Source organism: Dromaius novaehollandiae, chromosome 4 (genome assembly GCF_036370855.1).
Source record: "Dromaius novaehollandiae isolate bDroNov1 chromosome 4, bDroNov1.hap1, whole genome shotgun sequence".
Taxonomy (NCBI): Eukaryota; Metazoa; Chordata; class Aves; order Casuariiformes; family Dromaiidae; genus Dromaius; species Dromaius novaehollandiae.
In genome coordinates this window covers 48,493,434-48,516,404 of record NC_088101.1, presented here as the reverse complement: position 1 = coordinate 48,516,404, position 22,971 = coordinate 48,493,434, and the positions used below count along the sequence as shown (strand labels likewise).

The 22,971-nt window shown below is 35.9% G+C and overlaps 1 protein-coding gene and 1 long non-coding RNA gene across 2 annotated transcripts in view; one reads left to right on the top strand and one right to left on the bottom strand.

Moving 5' to 3' along the window:
* GLRA3 (glycine receptor alpha 3) overlaps positions 1-22,971 on the top strand; it is a 103,053-nt gene that overhangs the window by 17,610 nt on the left and 62,472 nt on the right. The window contains exons 2-3 of the mRNA XM_026105157.2: positions 3,648-3,775; positions 12,450-12,517. Of these exons, the coding sequence (XP_025960942.1) occupies positions 3,648-3,775; positions 12,450-12,517 (196 nt within the window). The remainder of the gene's footprint in view (positions 1-3,647; positions 3,776-12,449; positions 12,518-22,971) is intronic.
* LOC135328239 (uncharacterized) overlaps positions 19,297-22,971 on the bottom strand; it is a 92,395-nt gene continuing 88,720 nt past the window's right edge. The window contains exon 3 of the long non-coding RNA XR_010389034.1: positions 19,297-19,473. This is a non-coding gene — a long non-coding RNA (uncharacterized LOC135328239). The remainder of the gene's footprint in view (positions 19,474-22,971) is intronic.

Below are 22,971 nucleotides of genomic sequence, written 5' to 3'. Positions count from 1 at the left end.
TAACACATTTCTTTTTGATTGTTTAGCCATATTTAATTTAACCAGATTTAATATGTTTGAGAAAAATAAATGAAGCACTGGTTTGAGTCTGAAATTTGAAAACGGTTTAAATCCTTTCAACTGATAGTAATATTTACCAATAACTCATAGGATAGCCACAATACAAAAGCACTATGACAGCTAGCATCCTTGTTGACAGCTTTTCCTCATGAAATATGAATAGACCAGAACACTGGGAAGTTACAGTTTCTCTCCAGTAAAAAACTTAGGCAATGGAAAATCTTCACTGACTTTGCCTATGAACAACTGTGACAGTCTTCCTTCTTGGTAATTTAAAGCTGCATAATTAATTTATGCTAACCATACATTTGCTGTAATTTACTTTTGAATGCACCACAGAATATAAGTTTTCTTGACACTAAATTCTTGGAAAATACAGGCACAAAATTATTTTAAAAAATGCAACAGGTCAGAGTAGATTCCCTCCAGATGTGCAGAAAGCCATTCTTGGACTTAATAGTTGTGTAGTGAAGAGAAAGGTTATATATAGAACTCCCATTAACACTAAAAGAAGCTAACTTCATACTTCATGAAAGCAGTGCAGCCTTGTGTATTTAGCCCAGCCTTATCTTTCAGAGGTAATGTACAATAAAATTGAAAAATTTTTACCATGTAGAATCTATTTTGGTGACAATTTGTATACAAAAGACCAGTACTTCACCAGGTAGGCCTTCCGAAAATCCACTGCTGTACTGAAGCTTGACTATACTACCAAGTCTTGGTCCTTCTTAATTAGAAGAGTATTCCACAAGTCAGTTCAGACAGATGAAAAAAATATTTGCCCAACAGTTTCTTGAGATACATGTTTTCCACTAAAGGGAATATGAAAGGGCAGAAACCTGCAATGCACAACCAGCTTTTACTCATGAACACATCAAGCTGAGAACAAATGAAAATTTTCCTCGAAGAAAGTTTTACTTACAAATTATGGCTAAGATTTCTAGAATAAAACTTGCTTATACAAAAAATATTAATTACTCTGAATATATGGTTTTCAGAAGCAGGCAATAAAATTAGTGATGATGTTCTTAAGCTTAAACTGACTATTTAAATTAAATATCAATTGACAATGCCATGATGTCACAAAAAGGCAAAAACTACCTTGGGAAAATCAGTAGTCCCAATAACAATTATTTTTTCTTACTCAGCATTAGCTAATGCTAATGCCTAATAACCTTAATTTTAAAATTCCATGGCAGCCTTTAAAAACAACAACTGCAATAGCAGAAAGATTCTAGAAGTTCAGAGAAGTGAAAAACAAATTCTCCATTCAAAGAAAGTGATCAGTGTTGAAGCTAACAACGGGCCTAACAATATAAGAGAAATATCTAAACATATGTCTATACATATGTCTATACATCTACACATATCTATTTATATGTCAGTATATGTACAGGAACTTGATTCCCCACAGCCTTGCAAATAGATACACTGCAGTGAAGTAGGTGTAATTGGGTTTTCCCATTTTTGTTTGCTAACATGCATAACCATTTTACAGAAATATATATGACTCTGAGTTGCAAGACTGAGATGAACTAGACCTGTTCAGAAGGTTTGATGATGAGAAATAATGTCAGAGACCTGCAGGAAGAGAACACATCCCAATAACTTAAAATTGCACTAGGAAAGGAATATGTTGAGCGCTTACTTTATCAGGGACAAATACCTTATCCAGCCACAGAAAGAAATAAAGAACTAGGTTAGCTACTGAAGGACACTAAAGAAGCACCTTTACTGAAACCAGATATCAAAGTATTCCGAAAAATTTAGAAATACACAATCAACTTACCAAAGAATAGAATAAACACTATATAAGCAACAAGAGGGATAAATGCATTTTTTAACTTTCTAATTTCAGTTAATATTAAAATTAAAGGACTGAATTGCTGTTTTCTAATTAAAAATATAAGTAATACCAAAACAGTCTAGAGGTCAATATGTCTATATGTCAATATGTGCAAGTCTCCCAAACTTGTTACACACAACACTTAGTAGGAAAGCCCCCCAAAAAGAATTCTATGGTTTAAGATATTAAATCCAAATTCCAATTTGAAGACAGAGTTCTTAGTGCATCTTCTAAATAGAAGTTGCCATAAAACAGTAACTTTCATGTCCTAAGTAGTCTATGTAACTAAAAATTAATTTTAATGACTGAAAATATTTATTTGGATGACTGAAAATATATAGCTGTATAGCCATGTAACTATCCAATGCACATATGGATCAACAGAAATTTGAAATGAAAACATCCCCCCAGTCTTTGGAGAAAAAAATAGCATTCTCAGTCTGCACTTAACATGGTCTGTGCATACAAACATACATCTACAGAATTTTTCCATTTCTGAACACTATCTCTTGCTAACAAGCAAAATTGAGCGTTTTTAATGAGTTAGAAAATTCTTATGAGTTTTGCATTCTTTCCTGTATGTAACTCTAAATAAAGGCATATTTAAACACTTCTAAAAGAATTAAGTGGCATTAGTAGGAAACAATTGTCTTAAAATCAGGTAAGTAAAAGAGATTTGCATCTTTCTGCAATAGATTTTGTCTGGATATCAGCATAATGAAAAGCTCTGTATCTTTTTTCAGGCTCTTAAAACCATTAATGGTTTTAGTTGCACAGTGTAACACAACGTTACTTACACTTTGATATATATATATATACAGTTTTTAACTGTGTTCATCTTTCAATATATTGGCCAGCACTCAAGTAAGACTTCTACAACAATGGGATTTTTCTACAACAAAAGACCTTTTTAGGGGGATCCACACGGTTGATCTCAGTGCTGATATTCTTCTCTCTTGACATGTGCAGAACACACTTTAGAATGTCAGTGGGAGTTCTGCATATGCATGGCGAGGAGGCTATATGAGATGACATTTGCCATGTGGCCCTGAGATGAAAATTTTGCCCTAAGATAGTTCCTCCAGTAACTTTTCTTTCCACCACAGCACTCATTTTTGTTTTAGTGGAAAATGAACCTCAAAGACAATGTTAAAGAATGCAATTTGCCAAGAAACTGTTCGGTATCATATGTTTAAATATCACCACAAAACATCCACTGAACAAAAAATGGTCGTGGTAGTACTACTCTATAAAAGTTCCTGACTATTTTTTTCTGACATAGGCTGCTATTACATCACACCCAGTTAAACAGAATGGTCTTAGAGGTGACTCCAAATTATGATTTTCCACATGCACAGCTATTTGTGTAGGTGATGTAATTTTTTACTTGTGCAATTCAGTATAAAGTATCAATTATTGACGACTGAAAGTGTATGAATGTCCAGAAGTCCTGAAGCAGTAACACCATCCTATCAGTATGCAGCTTAGCAAAAAAAAACCCCACATGTTAAAAAACAGATATAAAAAGAATTTGCTATTTCCATATGAATTAATTAAATTAACTCTTTGCTATTACTATTTTTAAAGCATAAGCTAGTTAAAAAGAGAATTTTAGCTTTGCTGTTTTCTTGTTTATAGACTATTAAGTAAAGTGATTGACTGTGAAAAACTAAAGTTTTCTTTATAAAAATCTCTAATGAAATTTTTTGTTCTGTTTATTTTTTTTTTTCCTTATTGTTAGTTTGGTAGCCACAAAGGAAACAGACAGCGCAAGATCTCGTAGCATGCCAATGTCACCATCTGATTTCCTGGATAAGCTAATGGGTCGGATGTCAGGCTACGATGCAAGGATCAGACCAAATTTCAAAGGTAACTTCAAACCTAACCTGTCATGTAATTCAATATTTCTTTCACACAAAGGCACTTTCTGGAACAACTGTAAAAACAAAACAAATATACTCTCATTGAAAAAATGTTACCTTCCTTGCCCTATCTTCGCTATGGACATTAATTTCAGTAGTAGCATTCAGTAGCTCTATTCCTGTCACTTCTCTATCATCAGCAAACTTGCTGAGGGTGCACTCTGTCCCTTCATCCAGCTCATTGAGAATAAGTAGAACAAGACTGGACCCAGTACTGACCCCTGGGAGACACCAGTAGCTACAGGCCTCCAGCTAGACTCTGTGCTGCTGATCACAACCCTCTGAGCTCTGTCATTCAGCCAGTTCTCAATCCACCTCACTGTCCCCTCCTCCAGCCTGCACTTCTTGAGCTTACCTATGAGGATGTTATGGGAGACAGTGTCGAAAGCCTTGCTGAAGTCAAGGTAGACAACATCCACTGCTCTCCCCTCACCTACCCAGCCAGCCATCCCATCATAGAAGGCTATCAGATTGGTTAAGCATGATTTCCCCTTGGTGAATCCATGCTGACTACTCCTGATCACCTTTTCCTCCACATGCTTAGAGATGACATCCAGGATGAGCTGTTCTATCACCTTTCCAGGGATGGAGGTGAGGCTGACTGGCCTGTAGTTTCCTGGGTCCTCCTTCTTGCCCTTTTTGAAGACTGGAGTGACACTGGCTTTCTTCCAGTCCTCAGGCACCTCCCCTGTTCTCCATGACCTTTCAAAGATGGTGGAGAGTGGCCTAGCAATAGCATCCACCAGCTCCCTCAGCACTTGTGGGTGCATCCCATCAGAGCACATGGACTTGTGGGTGTCAAGTTTGCCTTAATGATCTCTATCCTGATCCTCCTCAACCAAGGGAAACTCTTCCTTTCTCCAGACTTTCTCGCTTGTCTCCAGAGTCTGGGATTCCTGAGGGCTGGCCTTAGAGGTAAAGACTGAAGCAAAGAAGGTATTCAGTAACTCTTGTCTTCTCTGTATCTTCATCACCAGGGCATGTACCCCATTCAGCAGCAGGCCCACATTTTCCCTAGTCTTCCTTTTGCTACTGATGTACTTGAAGAAGCCCTTCTTGTTGTCCTTGACAACCTTTGACAGATTTAATTCCAAATGGGCCTTCCTCATTGCATCCCTGCATACTCTGACAACGTTCCTATATTCCTCCCAAGGGGCTTGTCCCCTTTTCCACATTCTGTATACTTCCTTCTTCTGTTTGAGTTTTGCCAGGAGCTCCTTGCTCATCCATGCAGGTCTCTTGCCCCCTTTGCTTGACTTCTTACTCATAGGGATGCACTGATTTTGAGCTTGCAGGAAGTGATGCTTGAATATTAACAAGCTCTCTTGGACCCCTCCCCCCCCCCTTCCTCCTAGGGCCCTAAACCATGGCATTCCTCCAAGTAGGTCCCTGAAGAGGCCAAAGTTTGCTCTTCTGAAGTCCAGGGTTGTGATCCTCCTTATTGCCCTGCTTTCTCCTCACAAGATCCTGAACTCCACCATCTCATGATCACTGCAGCCAAGGCTGCCTCAACCTTCACATTTCCAGCCAGTCCTTCTTCATCTGTTAGTACGGTAGTTCTTTGACAATTTAGCTTATCAATGGGTTTGTTTTTTCTATTTTTTTTTCTGAAATACTTTCCAATGGATTTGAATTCCCACCTTTGATAACCATAGTCTGAGGTGTTCTGGAAAGCAAGTTCGGTGAAAGAGATAGTGCCTAATCCTGAAAACCAATTCTCACCAAAAGGAAGAGTATATTAATCACATGATCATCACATCCAAACTCAAAATTTTTGAATTTTTAAATAATGTTATCAGTTTGTAAATTTTCCAGAATAAAAATATTATTTGAAAATATAAAACCATTCTGATTAAAAGTATCATTATTCTTGTCTTGCCTTAGGTGCCTCCTTCTATGCCTATCTTTCTGATCCCAGGAGGTTCTCTTATCTCTTGCATTTTGCTATATGGCAGGTTTTACTTCATATGTTCTATGAAGCTTTTCCTTTAAGCAGCCAGGCATTCCTCCTCTAAGTCACCTATCATTGTGTTTCCATCTTAATTCTTGTTCAGCACTGAATTTTACAGTTTTTTTTTAATGTCACCAGGTCTCAGAATTGCTCTTCCTGATTTTTTTTTTTTTTTTTTTTTTTTTTGCCACAATGCATCCGATTCATAAGGACAAAGCAAGTAGTTGGTCAAATTACTTCCTCATCAGTAAGCCTTTAAAAGTCAGTACTGTATATATAAACTTATCCAAGATTTACTGCAGCTGGAAATGAATAGCTTTTAATAAGTTAGCAGTGTTGATATTTCTCAAAAAGAAAAAACATGCACTGGAAATTTAAACATATCACTAAAAAGATTTACATTGTTGATTAATACTCACCATGACTATACAGAATAATTCCCTTGGACAGTGCCCCCAGAAGCACCCTGAAGATAATTCCTGTGGTGAGCTTCTTGAGGGGTAGGGAAAATTGGTGTATTAAACAATATTTGCACAGTAATGTAACACACTACTTCCAAAATGACTTTTTTTATATATGTGTGGCTTCTCTGAAATTATTTTTGCTCCTTTTTAAAGTTATCTTAGCTTCTTCCCACACTCTACTCCTTAGAACATAAACTGCAAGTTCAACCTAAGGTAAAGCTGTGCTGGGCAAAAGACGACCACAAGCAAAATCTAAGCATTGTAGTTTTTCTTCTTTCTTCTTTGAGTCTCCTGAAGTCCTACAAACAAATGTTTAGAAACAAAGCACTTACAGCTTAGCAGTTTATTTGGAGATTGGATTTTGGAGCTTGTCATGGACACCATGCAATCACGATCTTCTGATGGGGTTACAGTGAAGAACAGGCAGACGGTTTAGAGATTAGTGGATTCAATATAGTGCTTCTTGAATGTATAATTCAAAAGACTTGCCTCAATTCAAGGGCCTTGTTTTGTAACCATTGAAATTTAAAGAGACAAAAACTTAATTTGACATTGTTCTTTTTCAAAAAGTGCACATTATAAATCTTCTAGACAGCTATGCAGTTTGAGCAAATCTGCCTAAAATGATTCAGATCTGTCACAAGGAATAAGTATCTCCTTAAGTGACTTTGCCACTTTCTGGCTAGTTTTATTAGTCCTCATACAAGTACTGGAACTTTATGCCTTCTTAAGTTTTTAATTTATCAAGTTTTAAAGAAACAGAACAAGTACTAATAAGAGATCTCAGCTCACCAGCCACCCTAAGCCATTTTATTTGTTATACTCTTAAAATTCCTACGTAGCCAACATTTTTAACTACCATCTTTCTGTTATAATTAATCTCAGTAGGTAACATATAATTATGTATTTTGTCTGAGTGCTCTGGTTTTGGATAAGAAATACTGCCTATCTATAACTGTCCAATAGAAAGAATAGACTAAAGAGAAGACTAGTGATATTTATTTAGCTATGGAGGAAAACAAATGAAGAATTCCTGTAAAATCTTTATTCCCGTTGCAAAGTATTTTTATTTCCTGTAAGTCCAAATTGTATCAAGATGCTTCTGCTACTTAGATAGTCCCACATCCTAGACTATTTTTTCTCCTTCAAATATGGGGAATACTTCACTGTCTTTCAAATTTGGTCCCAATTAGGAAGTCTTTGTGTAAAAATTGTCATTGATTCAAGTAAGATGTTCAGGATTATGACTCTTAAGAATAGCTTTGTGCACACAAAAATGTGAAGGTTGTGTTGCAGCTCTTTCAGGAACATGAGAATAACCTCAGTTTTACTGCTGACACCTTGGGAAATTTTCTAGTAGTGCAATCCAACCAATATGGTGCCATATTTCAAGTAAAACTAAATATTGAATTTCTTCATATAATTATGTTTCAAAGAGAAAACGTCAGCCTTACATTACTCAATAAACACTTCTCCATCACGCTTAGAAAACACTGTCACCTGCCCCTTGACATTCAGTAGAGGGCACTTTGAAAACATGATACACTGTCAGCTATTAATTTTGACTCATATAATTACATTTACTCTGATCTCAATAGGGATAATCGTGCTTTATTACTTTTCAAATCTGTTAAATCTATTAGTTGAACATGCCGTCTGAAGTGAAGCCACTGGTACTAATATCTCCGAGATATTTAGGTTTAGGGGACTCTGCCCTAATTTGTCATTGATGAATTCTTCATTTCTCACTGTGGCTTTGTTAATCATACTGCCACACAAAATGTAATCTCTCCTAAATCTCCTGCTGTTATAGGAAAAACATCAACAAATGTGTCTAGCAAGTGTTGAAATGTATAGAAAAGGTGAGAAAGCTAGCATGAACAACTTCCCACTTTTTCAGTAACATTAACTGCCTTTTACATAGTGCTCACATAAGAATAAGCACCCAGATTGGCCTCCCGGTTCTGCTACCCGTCACAGCACAAAAGTCACCTAAGCATGTCACTGACTCTCAGAAGCCACCCTGGAGCTTCCTCTCACCTTTGGAAGCTCTAATAACAATAGACTCTTTGGAAAGACTATGTGCAAACAGCTTCTACCGATTATAGATGAAATGGGGGCAGATGTCTGCCTCAGCCTGCATACTGTCTATCAGTAAATAACGAAGCAACATGAAGGTGTGACTACAACAGACTTAAGCATACTTATAATAGCTTCAATTTAATGACTGCAGTTGCAGTCACAAAGATGCAGCAGTGCAGGCTGCATGCTGTGCAAGCACTTAAAGCACATACCTAGGGTCCCCAGGGAACTTTTAAGCTAAAGGTACAACTTTTCTTGCTGTGCAATCATTCCTTTCAGAGTGACAGTGGACAGGGGCCCTCTCTAACCCAGGCAGCTATGATAGGTCTATCAGTCTGTGACTGTAGTAGTGACAGATCTTTCTCTGTTCCACAGTTTCTGTTCAAGGACTTGACTTGTTCTATTTAGATAGGATTAAACCTGACAATTTGGCAGTTTCCTCAGAGAAGCCCCTCATTTTAGTATTTATTCAAAAGTGAACTTAATAAAAAATTGTCTCATTTTTAGTCTTCCCAAATGTAGGTGATTTTTATACATATGATTGCACATGCACTTAGCATAAACTAGCAGAGTACAATGTTGTGTCTACCTGGCCAAAAAAAAAAATTCCTTATGAAGCTATGAAGAAATATGTGGAACGTCTTTCATTTTCCTTGAATTTTTAAACACTATTGTCTCCTACAATTTTTCTGAGGTAGCTTTTCTGTAGAAGTGTTCCTTTCTAATGCCTGCTTTCCCAGTGCTTAAATAAAATATAGGAACATCAGTCCATGAATTGGTCAGACATCTTTCTTTTTTCTCAATTTTAATAGAAATACCACTTTCTACTTAGATTACAACTACTAGTAAATCCTATTATACTTGGTTCTTGTTTTTTCTACCAAACTATTGATATTTCAGTTAATATTTTCTATTGAAATATCTATTGGTGTGATATAATATTATGGTTAAGGAATTGACTCATTTTATTATCAAACTCAGTACCTGACACAGAAGATATGTATTTTTAAATCTATACAGTCCAGACTGTAGCCTTTGGTAACAATCAAATAAGGTGGAACTTTGGGGATTTATATAGGAAAGTATAAAGTGTTCTTTGCCTTGGTATTTGCAAACAGTGTTTAGCAATCATTAGTTTAGGAACTTCTTAAGCCAGGACTTGCATATAGACCATTTATTTAGACAAGCATGTTCTTCTAATCATTTTTGGAAACTCTTTATACTTTGGACTTTACAGTATTTTATGGCAATAAATTCTTCATGTTCTAGCATTGTGCAAAGTATCCTTTTTTGTTTGTTTTGAATCTAGTGATTGACCATTTTACTGATTTTATTGCCATGTGACATTTTGACAAATGAGGAAAAAGTGCATCCTATACATCTTTACAGTTTTGTAGATACTTATATCTGCCCCCCTCCCACCACATCTCTTTTAAAATAACTTTAAAACAAAAGGCCCATAAGAGCAATATCTGTCACCTCATGAAGATTAATATCCTCAAAAAGCCTTTGAAAAAGTCCTTGAATAGTTTTTGAAAATATAAATAATAAACTATTTCAATTAGATTACTTTTGTCCACATGCTCATCATCTCTTTCAAAGAGCTTCAATAGATTTGAGAGATAGTACTTCACAAAAGTATCATATTCATCCATATTTCCTAATTGTATTATTTCTCATCAATTCTACCAGTTTGACTGGTACAGAGGTTAGGCTTACAAGGATACAGCTCCCAACATCATCCCTGGAATCTTTTTTCAACTCATTCTATAGTTGCCGGACGTGGTACACATTTCCACAAATACCAGAACTGCCACAGGTGGCAGCTGACTCACAGTGCTTAGTATTTTCACAATTTCACAAAGATCTTTATAATCTCTGGCTTGATATCCCCTCATGTCAATTTGTTTGTGTTCACTTAGTCTGAGATAGCTGCTACAGTCTTCATGCAAATCTTCCATCAGAATGGCTCTGGTATTTGACATTGCCAGCCACCAGAGACAAACACTGATACAAAGAATTCATTTAGTTTTTTTCCTCTGACCTTTTCTACTTTCATGGATACTTTTATGTCTTAATCATCTTCTCCTGGTTTCATCTACCAACTCTTGGCAGGATTCCTATTTTTAATGCCTTGTAGATAGTTATGATTGCTAGCTTTTCTGTCTTTAGTGAGTTTAAGCTGTATTTTGGGGGGGGGGGGGAGGGGGCCTACCTTGTTATAAATTTACATTTACTTGACTGATTTCATGCTTTGAACAGGACTTCCAGTTTTAACAGCCTCATTTATGCTTCCACTTGACCATGGTTTTGGGGAGTTCGTTTTTACTTTGAACCCAATCTCTTTAAGCAATCTCTCAGCTGTTTGCAAGTTGCTTTTAGCTTCTCCTGTTACTGTCTTTTTAACTAGCTATTAACTATCTCTTTGTAAAGCTGCTTTTGAAGTTAAGCACCAGAGTTGTAGAGATTTAGGGCTGTTTTTTTTTTAAAAAAACTACAACTATTTTTACAGATATAGCATTACATCCACTTTAAAACAAAATATTTTTAAAACACGACAATACCATACTGAATTTGAAATGATGACAAGTACTACAGCATAAAGGTCTCAGAGAGGAAAGCTGCCCCGCAAACAAATCACGTAACATAGCCAGTGAGAACACATTTCTCTCTGCCAGGTTTCTATTGACCTATCTCGCCTGCTTTTTCTTTTCCCCTTGATCCTTCCCAATAGATCCCAGTTCCTTCCCGATGTTGTCAGTGTCAGGCTTTTACTCAATCCTAAGAAACAGTGGATATGCTCAGCAGCTCTAAATAATTAACCAAGTATCATCATAGTGTCAAAGTTACTGCAAAGTGATACTTTCTTACCTGATAAGTTTGCTTCATGTGTGTAGTCTTTATTTATGTAATGAAATGATAAAAGTACATCTAGCAATTTTTTGTTGCAATAACCATACCGTACTTCAAAACAATTATCACCTTGAGCAAAAAAGCTGGACATTCCAAATCGGGTCCTGCTAGCAAAACTGCTAGTAAGTGTCCTGATTCTTCAAACGCTCAATATCAAGTTCAATGGTCACATTAAATTTTGCTAATTGTGAAGCATCAGCAGCGACAGAGTGGCTTACTGCTTCAGTGACACTATAAAATAAATATTACATAAATGTTTGCAAGACCAGTCCTCAAATTCCAGATACAGAACCTTCATCATTAGTGACTGCTTACAACTGGAAAATGAAACCAGCTTCTTCAATGTTGAACTGCATTAATAATACAAGAATATCAAGGTGCTGGAGGGTGACAGAAAAACTTGTGATGGAAAAAAACTTGTTTCCATTGTACATCAATTGAATTTGATAAGAAGTAATGGAGAAATTATCATGCAACACCACAATGCCATTTTTACAGAGACTTTCAGATAAAAAGTAATTTAAGACCTCTTCCATGAAGACATGATTCATTGTTTGGATGTCATAATGACTACTCTGCTACTCCTGATGCTTGAGAAATGTAGGATAAGACAGAACAACAGTTGGCTGAAGACTCATGGTAACAGAAAACTCAGCTTAAATGGATTCTTAACCATTTTGTGGATATAAAATAAATGATAATAGAATTCTAAGTCATTCTCTCTTATCCACATTTGTTCCTGTCAGCATAGTAGAGATAAGGGCAGCAATAATGTATTTCTTTCATCAATGATGACAGATAACATTAAAAACAGCAGCTGTCTTGAGTGAAAAAGGTCACTTTTCCCCCTAATTCTTGTGAGAAGTGACATAGATTGTTCACTAAAACTCCTGTAACAATAATTTTGGCTATATATTTCAAAAAATATGTTCATTTTTGCATAGCATCCCCTTGTGCAAACGAACCTGTTTTTATTCCTCCTAGAACTGGCCAGTAAGTAGTGTAGCTTTGGGAAAAAACAAGGGGAAAAACCTATTAATTATTAGAAATCATTCAATTTGATTTCCCATTAAATGAGTCCCGAATATAACATTATTTCCTCCTAAGTCAATGAGCCTTTGTTTCATAATAGCTTACTGAGTTAATATATTTTTACAGTCACTCAATAAGCAATGATTCTGGAACAGGGACTGGTGTTTTTTCTTTTGCAGGCCCTCCAGTTAATGTCACATGCAACATATTTATAAACAGCTTTGGATCCATTGCAGAGACAACCATGGTAAGATATTTTACCTCAAACAATATTTAAAGTTCAAGTTAAAGAAAATTCAATGAGCTCAGAAGCAAGTTAGGGCTTATCTGCACTTGGAACTAAACAGAGAAGGAAATCCTTTTCTGACAAAGCTATAAGCAGAGAGTGAGAACATTTAATTTGGCAATTTATTTTTCTAACAGAAAATACATCACCATACTAATGAATACACCAGTAAAAATAAAAGCAAGACTTTTTATTTCTCCCTAAGTTTTATTTGATAGTTGTACTGAATTCATTATTTACATTTAGAAAGGTATTAGTGTTCTATACTATTCCAGGTCTCCAAAGTCAAAAATGTCAATTTATTACACCACTTTATTAACAGTATTTATAATTTCATTGTATGCAGTGCAGATTGGGATGTAAACTTTATGAAAAAAGCCCTTTCTCCACGGAGCTAATGCATACAGACAATACAATAACTAAAATGGAGGTCTGGTAGTGTATAAAATTTCACTATGAATTCTCAGACTGGGGTAAATCTAAGTGGATTGCACACTTTTTTTAGATATACCTATAATTTGGCTATTAAAGGGGAAAGTCAGAAGATACAGTACAAAAAGACTAGAGAACTTAAAGAAATAAAGAGAAAGAGAGGTCAAAGTCCAAAGACAGTAAAACTAAATATTGAGCTGTGAATAGCAGCAAAGGTAACTTGGACAATTTTATTTAACAGGTAAACCATATCTGTTAATACAGTAAGGAATCTGAATACTGTGGAGCACTGAGTTACTCATTACGGTTTGATAAGGGAGGAGATATACGTATCCCTTCTCCATAAAAGTGCCTCACTTTTCTCTGCACAAAGTTTTAATTTTAAAATAATTACTGCAAGTGATCAAGCTGCAGAGCTGCAAGACCATTAAGAGCCATGATGTATTACTTATCTAAGATAACATATTTTGAAAAAAGGCAGTTAAACATGTTTGAAAGTAGTTATACAGTAATTTGGAGACTTAGAGGGTTAACAGAGAGAGAGATGAAAGAAGAAACTGTTGGAGTCTGTAAGATCCAAATATAGTAAATGCTCAGAAATCCCAACAATTTCAGAGATCAGGATACATAGTTGGAATGACAGGACACAGATGAACTAAAAATGATTGGTATAGCCAAAAAAGAAGATAAAGGAATAATACTGAGCAAAAGCCATCCTTATGAATTACTGTTAATAAGTGCAAAAATGAAACCTGTGAAAGTAGCCAAGGACCTGTAGTTAGGAAATCAATAACAAAAATTCAGAAAGTCAAATATTTAGCACCTCTATCACAAAAGTGATACTCATAGCTGCTTGATCTTTACAAATCTTGAAACGTTGTGGTAGATGCTACTAAGAGAGGCATACAATTCTTTCTAGGTAGAAAATTGGTTTAATTTAGTATTTCAGCTTGGGTGCTTTGCCAGATTGCAAATCCCAAACAGATTGACATAGCATCCAAGGAGATTTATTCAGGTTTGATCAGAGGATTAAGCAATACCCACATGATTAGAATAGTGCTCTACAGCAGCTACTTTTTAATGGCTGAATGGATGAATCTGGGAGCAAAGCAGAAGATAGACCACAGGGTCAGTAAAGTGGAAAGATCCAGCAATTAAATCACTATAAAAAGGATGTTTGGCAAGCTGAAGTTGCTACTACATAAAGAATTGTCACAGATTTGGAAATAAGGTGCCTTGTCAAGCCATGTCAAGTGTATTTTCTTAAAAAATGTTAGAGGTGTAAACATTTCCTTCCAGTACAATTTAGTAGAGTAATCACTTTGTAAGTCTGGACAACACTTCTTTTATGTATTTATACTTACTATTACAAAAGAATGACAGACTTAAGCAAGCATTTGTAGAATATTTGTATTTTTCAGTATATTGCTCATCATATGTACTTTGTGTACAGTAGTACTTTCAATTTGGAGAGCTAAATGATTTCATTCTAAGAAACCAGGCCTGCAAGCTAAAAACATGAGCTCTAATCTGAGCTGTCAAACTGCACCTGGCCTTGGCAAGCCACTTACTTTTGACATCTGTACAAGTAGAATATTTATTTAACAGCTTAACAACGTAATTTGGTAATTGTAAAACCTTTTTGAAATCTCTACCCAATTGCCAGCAGAGGGCAAACAAAGCTGCCTTCGATCTTTAGGCTGAACATAAGCGGTTTTGTGAGTGGGTTTTAGTGCAGTATATGGACACCGTACATAGTGGCTTGAAACCAGGATAAGGCAGGCTGGTTAAGTGCTCAGGGAGCAGAGCTCTCTGAAGAGAGTGTATCCAGATGGGAGCAAAACCATAGCTTCTCCTGGCACTGGCATTACCAGCATTTATGATGGAGGCAGGAGTTTATAAATGAACAAGCCAGCTGTTAACTGGTACTAGAAAATTCTGACCAATTCAGCCAGTAATTAAACAGATTCCTTCCTTTACACATAAAATAGCTCACCCCTGGCCAATCAGATCATAACTTGTATATCTTTTCTTGCTGTGATGTTTCCCCTACCCTACTGGGGTCTGGAAAATCGCCTTCCCCACTGTAGCTGCTGCTTCTGGAGAACAGGAATTTGGTCGTAAATGAAACAAACATGAGCTGCCCATCTGGTGTGGTTTCATCACTTCCATTTTAGCCTTACCATGAGATTATTTTACATTACAAAATAGTTACCTATTTATAATGAAATTATATTCTCTTCTATGCTGCCTTGAAAATAGGCCAATAAAAACCTGTTAAGATGTACTACAACCTATGTACACCTCACTGGATTTCTTGAAAAAGAGTCTTCTTAGTAGGAAAGAACATTCGGTAAAGTAAAAGGGCTTTCTACCTATAATGAGTGCAACCAAAGATAGAAATTTAACCTGATATGTAAAAAATAGTTCCAGGTAGCACTATGTTATAGAGAAAATACCAAAACATGGTCAGAATTATGGGACTTCTAATAGTATTATATGCATTTCAAGTCTGGACAATTGAATACAACCTCAATGTCAGGACAAATGCTGACTTCATGATATTGATATTCTGTTTATAACATATGAACTGATACAGTTCAGATCAGACTTTTGCTTATGATCAGCAGCTGTCGAATTCTCAGAGAATTAAATCTGTCTTTTTAAAACAACAAATACTCTTGCATAGATAGGACTTTCTGTTAGGTATTTATTGGTTTTGCTTCTGCCCAGCACTGAAAATGAATGGTGTTTGAAAAGGTGTGAAAACCTTTTTATCTTAAAGTTACAATGAAAAACATATTGCATTGTGCTGCAACTGAATTTCTGCATTGTTGAACAAAAGTCAGTTCACTGCACTTCAGTATTTTATCAATCATTATTTAGTGTAATCCTTAAAATTCAGGTACCTATATCCTGATATTTATTCTAAATCATTACACACTGAACAACTTATTAAAACAACTTGTTAGACTCAAAAAGGATTTTTATGTTATTTTTTTCCCAAACTGACACAAAAGATTTAAGTAAGCAACAGGCAAAACGAAACCTAGCCATTAACCTTGAAGAAAATCTGGAATTTAAAATTACCAGCTAAACAATAACGGGATATGCATATGATGTATTACTTTCAAAGAAGTCCTAGTATACCAACCCATGTCTTTCATTGTCATTGTAATTGCTATTGTCACTGTCACTCTTTCTCTCTGATGAGCAAAACCTTTGGGCTCCCCCTGCTGCCTCAGTTACACATAACAAAACGGACCGTTACAGAACGACAGTGGGTGAAAAAAACTAAGATCGGCTGCTAAACAGCCTGGTATTAAATTTACATCACTGAACTTTCTTGAGCTCAGTCAGGAAAACCAGTGTGACACTGTGCTATGGGAACTCCCAGCGGGCAGCAGGAATCAGCCCTGTGTCAAATGGATTCTCTTAGGCTCATCCACATCCACTTACTGTTGTGGAATCTAAGATGTAAGGAAGGAGTGCCAAACCATTAAGTAGTTTAATTTGACTTACACCTTGTTAACTTTTTAAATTGGTTATTTTCTTTTTTTACTTTTTTTTTTTTTTAACTTTTTTAGAATACAGGTTACAGTTATTTTCTTTGCTTTGTCTCAAAAGACAAACCAGATGGTTTAGAGTGGGAAAAAGGCAAATCACCTCTTGCTAGGAAGCTGTGATTCCATTGAGCCTAGGTAATTTTAAGCAATCATATAAGGATCCTAATTTATGACATGTATGCTCTGAGGAAACAGAAAGAAGTAAATCACATCATTTAAACTCTCTTTAAAGAAAACTTTTATAATCAGGATCACTTAGGGTCCAGTCTTGCCAGTCTTCCTATGTCTTGATAACATTAACAAAGTGAGGATTTGACCCTCATTGTCCTCTAGTCAAGCAACACTCTTACTGTTTCGCATTTACAACGGAAAACTTAGGTCCTGTCTTTCAATTTTTAAATGTTCGTACCTGTTTTCTTTACCTAAGGATTTACACATCATAAATAATAGCAAGAGATTAAAAAAATCCGGAAGCTCAGAATAAAATGACCATAGTAATAGTTTAACATCTAAAGTTATTAATTTAACATAAATAACAAAATAAGTTACCTTTTACTGAAGATGTATTTCATGCCTACAACTGCATGTTACTACATGCTAGCTAGTTGATGTTAGTTCATTCCTACAACATGCAGTTAGTACAAAACTGGCTACACAATTTTTATAAATTGCTGCAAGTTTGAGGTGAATTTTGCAGTTTCTAAGCTCCCTCCCTCCCTCCCTCTCTCTCTCACCTCAATCCAACAAAGTTGGTTTTCTCAGTTTTAAAGGTCAGGAGCAACATTTTGATCCTAATACAGAATTACAACAATATTTACTAAGTATGTATTAATATGCTTAGCATAATGCATGTGCTGAAAGTGCATTGAAAGGGACATGGAGAGACCTAATGGCAAATGACATCAATGCAACCAATTATCACATTAAAAAGCATATGTCTATTATTTGTTCCTGTCACATTTCTGCTGATGGGTATTTCTTGACTCAGCCTGCAAAGAGCTGTGTTATCCTGAATGTTGTTAGGAAGAAGGTGATATATCTTTCTGAGCTTCTAGCAATAATGAGATTATCTTACATTTAAAAATAAAATGGGCTTTTAACCTACATTAACCCATTTTTAAGCCATCATAGTTATTTTCCTTCAATGAGTCACAGTTCTTGAATTTTATCACCTTCATCTTTCTTCAGATGAGCACTTCTATTTATGTTCTATTCTATATATTCTAGGTTGTCTTAAAATAGAGCACTTGAAAAGAGTATTCACCTGTATACATTGCAAAGCATAATGCTCAAGAGGTTCACCATATATTTTTCTTAAGTGAATCATTTAGATGAGGGTCTCAAATATGATGAAGTATGTGCCTTCCTTGTAAAAACATGCTGAATATGTCTGTGTAATGGATATAGGAGTTTGCTAACAAAGTGACTGGCAGAAAAATCTACTTTGCACAGTTTTTGTTTCGGATGAATGAACCTGCAGTAAGGGCCACCTTGCTGTTTTGAAAGGATAAAAACATTGGAATCTGGCTTATATACCATAACTTGTGGTATCATGAACTTGCCTCTGCCATCCCGAGTCCAGGTCACGGAGTCAGGAGTAGACAGAAGTCTTTTAAATTCTACTAGGTCAGCAGCTGTCCAGTTTGTTATATGACCAGATTAATCCACGAAAATCTCCTTGCTGAACCTAATCCAACAGCATCATATCACCATCCCTGGATAGAGCATATATTTTCTATATTATATACAAATTCTATGGAATGCAACCAAAGTGTGCCTAAAAAAAACATTACAACTCATACAACATATGAATCAGCAAACAAATAGCATCATTTGTTTTCAAATTAAAAAAAAAAGACCTATATCATTTAGTTTCATAAGTGGGAATGGGAAACATTGTTTTGTGCAGTTCTGCTGTGAAACTTTTAGCAAACACTAGGATAATCTTTTAGAAAGGGAGTTTGGAGGTCAGATATTGTGCGGTGGAAGGCATCAGGTATGACACTGGCCAGCACTATGACAGCAAAACAGTGTGATGAAGCAGAGAGGGACAAGAAAATGTTAGATGAAGGTAGCACAGCCAAGGCACATCTGTTTCAGCAAGTTACAAGGCAATAGTGAGATGTAACATGATACCAATTGCTTGCAGTAGCTGATCAAGGGTGATTGCACATCTCTAATGAGTGTTGAGGGGAAAAGGTATTTTCAGGCACCCATGATGGCAGCAGGGTAGTTACGAGAATGCAATTTGTCACGCATCCTATGGGCTTCCTGGCTACAAAACATTTCAAAGTTCTGCAAAAAAAGAACACAGAATATTCTACAACCCCAGACACATTACCTAACTCTCAGTATTGGGTAGAAGGTTGGGCTCAGAAGATTAGGGTAGGGAAGATGCATAGAGATTGGAAATGGAAGCATAGTATGCAGTGGTGCGGGATCAGTTTATTAAGAATGAGACTAGGTAGACTTGTGCAACAAAACATGAGAGTCAAGTATCAGATTTACAGAGATAAACTGTAGTAGAGAGAGCTGGAATGGCAGGCACCACAGTTGGGTGGGTTGGATGAGGAGGATACAGACATAAGAAGCTAGAACAGATGATACAGCGTATACAGGTTATCACATACCAATAACTGAATTTGGAATCAGTCCTGGAATAATCTGAAAAAATCTGTTTCCTTACTAACATTGAAGATCACCTTCACCCAACAAGTTGGAAATGAGGAAAAACAGTCTCACTGCATTTATATCCTGGCCTCTGGGAAGATTATGAGGATGCATGCAATATTTCATAGCTTTTCCTACCATTTTCTTGCTGTGTTATACAATGAGAATATTCTTGTATTCTTTCTTGGCATCTATACTGGAGTTGTTGCTCAGGAAATCATTCCAGCCTTTTGGGGTCCTTATATGATTCTGAAAAAAGTATAGAAAAATTTGGCCATTTTTTCCTTTTTGCTTCCTTTGATGCATTATAAATGATTCAGAACAAAAGCAATAGACAAAATTTGGGTTGGATTAAGTTCCAGGAATTTGAGCAGCAAATGGGCTTTGCATTGAAGAAAATATCTTTGACTGTTAAATTTGTTTTGTTTGTAATCTTTTCCTGACTAACAGAAAGGTTAGAAGCACTGATTACAGAAAATGGCCAGAAGCTCGGCCTTTGCGGGAGTTGATGGCCTTTGCAGAGTTGATGGCATGTTTCTTCCCTTGGCCTCACAAGCCAGTGTTTTTCAACTGTTTTCAGAAGCAGTTCTCCAGGGTGTTATTAGCGAGCAGTAGTGTTCATTCCTTTGTTAGCAGAGTATGATTTTGTTATTTGAAAAATAGGTTTGGTTAAATGGACAGTTTCCACATCTTTCATATTTTTGAACGCCAGTATATTCAACGTGGATATATAGAAAAATAGAAATATAAACCATGAATAGGGACACTCCAGTAATAAGTGAACAAATAAGCTTGCCTTAATAGAGATAAACATTAGGTTAATCTTTCTTGGTTGTCAGCACACAACATCAATACACCAATTCAAGCCCAAGTATTAGGTTTATTTTGGATAGCATTCTGAGGCTAAATTCTGTTGAAAGCACAGAAAATATAGCACTATCTTACTTAGTAACAGCATGCATTTATCTAATTAAATACTGTACTAGAAAAATAGCAAGACTTTGCTTTCAGGCCTCAAAGCTTGCCTTTTCTAGATGTCTTTTCAATGATTTATGAAGTGAAATTTCCTTCATGAAAGCAAATTATTTCATAAAGTGAGCCATTCACAGGACTGTGAAGTTACAGTCTAGAATAAATGATACTATAGTGATGAAAAGTTGCTTGAAAAAGTTTTGGATCTTTTTGCTGGCTTTTGATTAAGGTATTGTCATGAACAACACAAGTCAGTTCTTAGTGTGCATTTTCAGTATTAATGGAAACCTAGAAGTGCTGCAAGAACTCAAGAGGACTCTTCTGCATTGTAAGTGATGCATTGTGTCACTATATTCTGTGCATGAACAAGTCACAGGTATGAAATAGAGTATCTACTACTAATATACATTATCTACAATACTGTAAGTATCTACAGAAAGTAGATAGTAAGTATCTACAGTAAAGAAGTTCAAACCAGCACTTGCATTGAAAGCAGCAGGGTAATGGGTACAAACAAAACAGAAGTGTGGTCCTTTTACAAAAAGACATGCCTTTAAAACAGAATTTAGAAACATAATTTACCAGGAGGCTTTCACATTGAAATACTAATATTGTCATTTCAATTGTTGTGATTTGTAAACTGGACTCATTTTTGTGGTTGGGACCCACAGTTCATTTCAAGCTTCTTTGGAAGAGGATAAATTGCAATACATTTCATATTTATCCAAGAAAAGGCTCAGTGGTTGAGTCACAGCAAAGTTCTGTAACATTTTGTTGCATTTGGAATTGAAATTCAATGGGATCTTTATGCAACAGGGAGAAGAAATATCTGCATAAGAAATAAAGACTGCTGGTATCATTTAACTTTCTCCCTGATATAAACAGATCTTTCAAACTATCTTAATACCCATCTGTAAGCGGAAAATGCAACTAATTTCAGACTTTGTGATGCTGTCAAGGTTTCCAGACAAAATTTTTTTTTACTTAATATCAGCAGACAAAAGGCAATCTGTCAGATATCGCAACATGCAAGGATAGTGTTTCTAAAGAGTAAGTTACATGCAAAACAGAGCTCATGAAAAGAAGCTGCAGATGAGACTAACATCAGCTTTTCTAGGTTCAAAGTGGACAGCTTTTGCTGACCCTGCTTTTGTGGTACCTGAAGATACAGTTAATAAATTAATAAATTAATAAAACAATAAAAAATAAATAAATAAATAAATTTGTTAATAAAACAAATAATTGAAGAAAATCGTCTACAGATTTTAAAAAAGCAAACACTGACAGTCTCTGTTTTCTTAAATTTTAGCAGATCTTTGTCATCCATTTTGTCCAAAAACTAAAACAAGATGCTTAAAAACTTTGGCATTCTTTGGCGATATATAAATCCATGAACAGATGTTTTCACTAATGAACATCAGCAACAGCAGAATGTTGATCACTGAATAAAATCTCCAAGGCTCTCCATGAAAAACAACTAATAGTTTATACCCCTAGCTGCCACACAAACTTGAAAAACACTCCACTACCTCTGGCTTAGTGCTGAAAACCAAGTGGCTGTATCCACTTGTTTGAGTTGGGCATCCCTGACACAGACCCACAACATCTCTCTTCAGCTGCCACCAGATGCACACAGTATCTCCTGGTTGGACTGCCTAGTCCTGGAAAGAAGGTCAAATTGGGAATTCAACGATCTATAGCAACTTCAGGCCTCAATTCTGTAAATGTTTTAGACCATGTCAATCAGAGGTTGTTCCACAGAAAGTCTAGGGAATAGGCAGCAATGATAATTTCACACTTGCATAGTGAGTAATGTTTTCTTAAGTAAGGGAAACCTAGCTTAAAATCTTTTTGCCTCATTTGAAGAGGTCTGCAGGTCTTTGGGTCTACATCTGCAGCTGCTTTAGTACTCTAAGCACCAGAAAATTCTGATCTGGACCTCCAAATCCCTCTAATAATTGTTCTATTTTATCTAAAATATACAAATATTTACTGAGATAATAATCAGCTCAGAATTTCAGAAATTCCATATAGAATAATTTTCTCTTTCTCTTCAATCAATTTTAACAAATGTTTTAAAAATTTTAGAAATCATTTTGTTTAATATAGAAAGCTGGACAGGTTAATTAGAAGAGGCCAAAAGAAGTATCTCAAATTTTCCATTTCCCTGTAGTCACATACCATATCAGGAACAAATGATTGGAAGGGACCTCCTGGATCATCAATGCGGACCCTTGCTGCAGCAGACAATTTTGCTTTATAGTCCCATTCATCACCTGTTCAAATGCTCTTTAAAACCCAAATGGTTTCTTCAAATCCCAACTCTCATGAAAGGTAATTCCAGAACCTTTATCTCCCTTTTCCAAGACAGATTTGACTTAGCCTTTAGCCTAATTTTTACATCCTGTGTTTATCTACGCCCAACTGATCTTGTTCTAGCAATGCTAGAGGAAAATTTATACCTCCTATCACCTCTTATCTATGTTTGCATCCTTTTATGCTTCTTCCTCTGACTGCTCTTTTTGGCTTAATTTAAGTAAAAAACCTTACTGTATACAGCAGTGTACTATGAAAGCCTATGGCATTACTGCATTCCCTTCAGCATTTTCTTCCTTATTTTTATATTAGGAACAGTCTTTTTACTCTGTATAGCACCTAGCAGGTCAGCTGCTGCTAAAAGTCCATACCCTGTGTATAGCAATTACAGCATTTCCCACACAGGGCTGTGAAGGTAACTAATTTGCAAGTTGAGATCCACTCAGTTACTATAATACC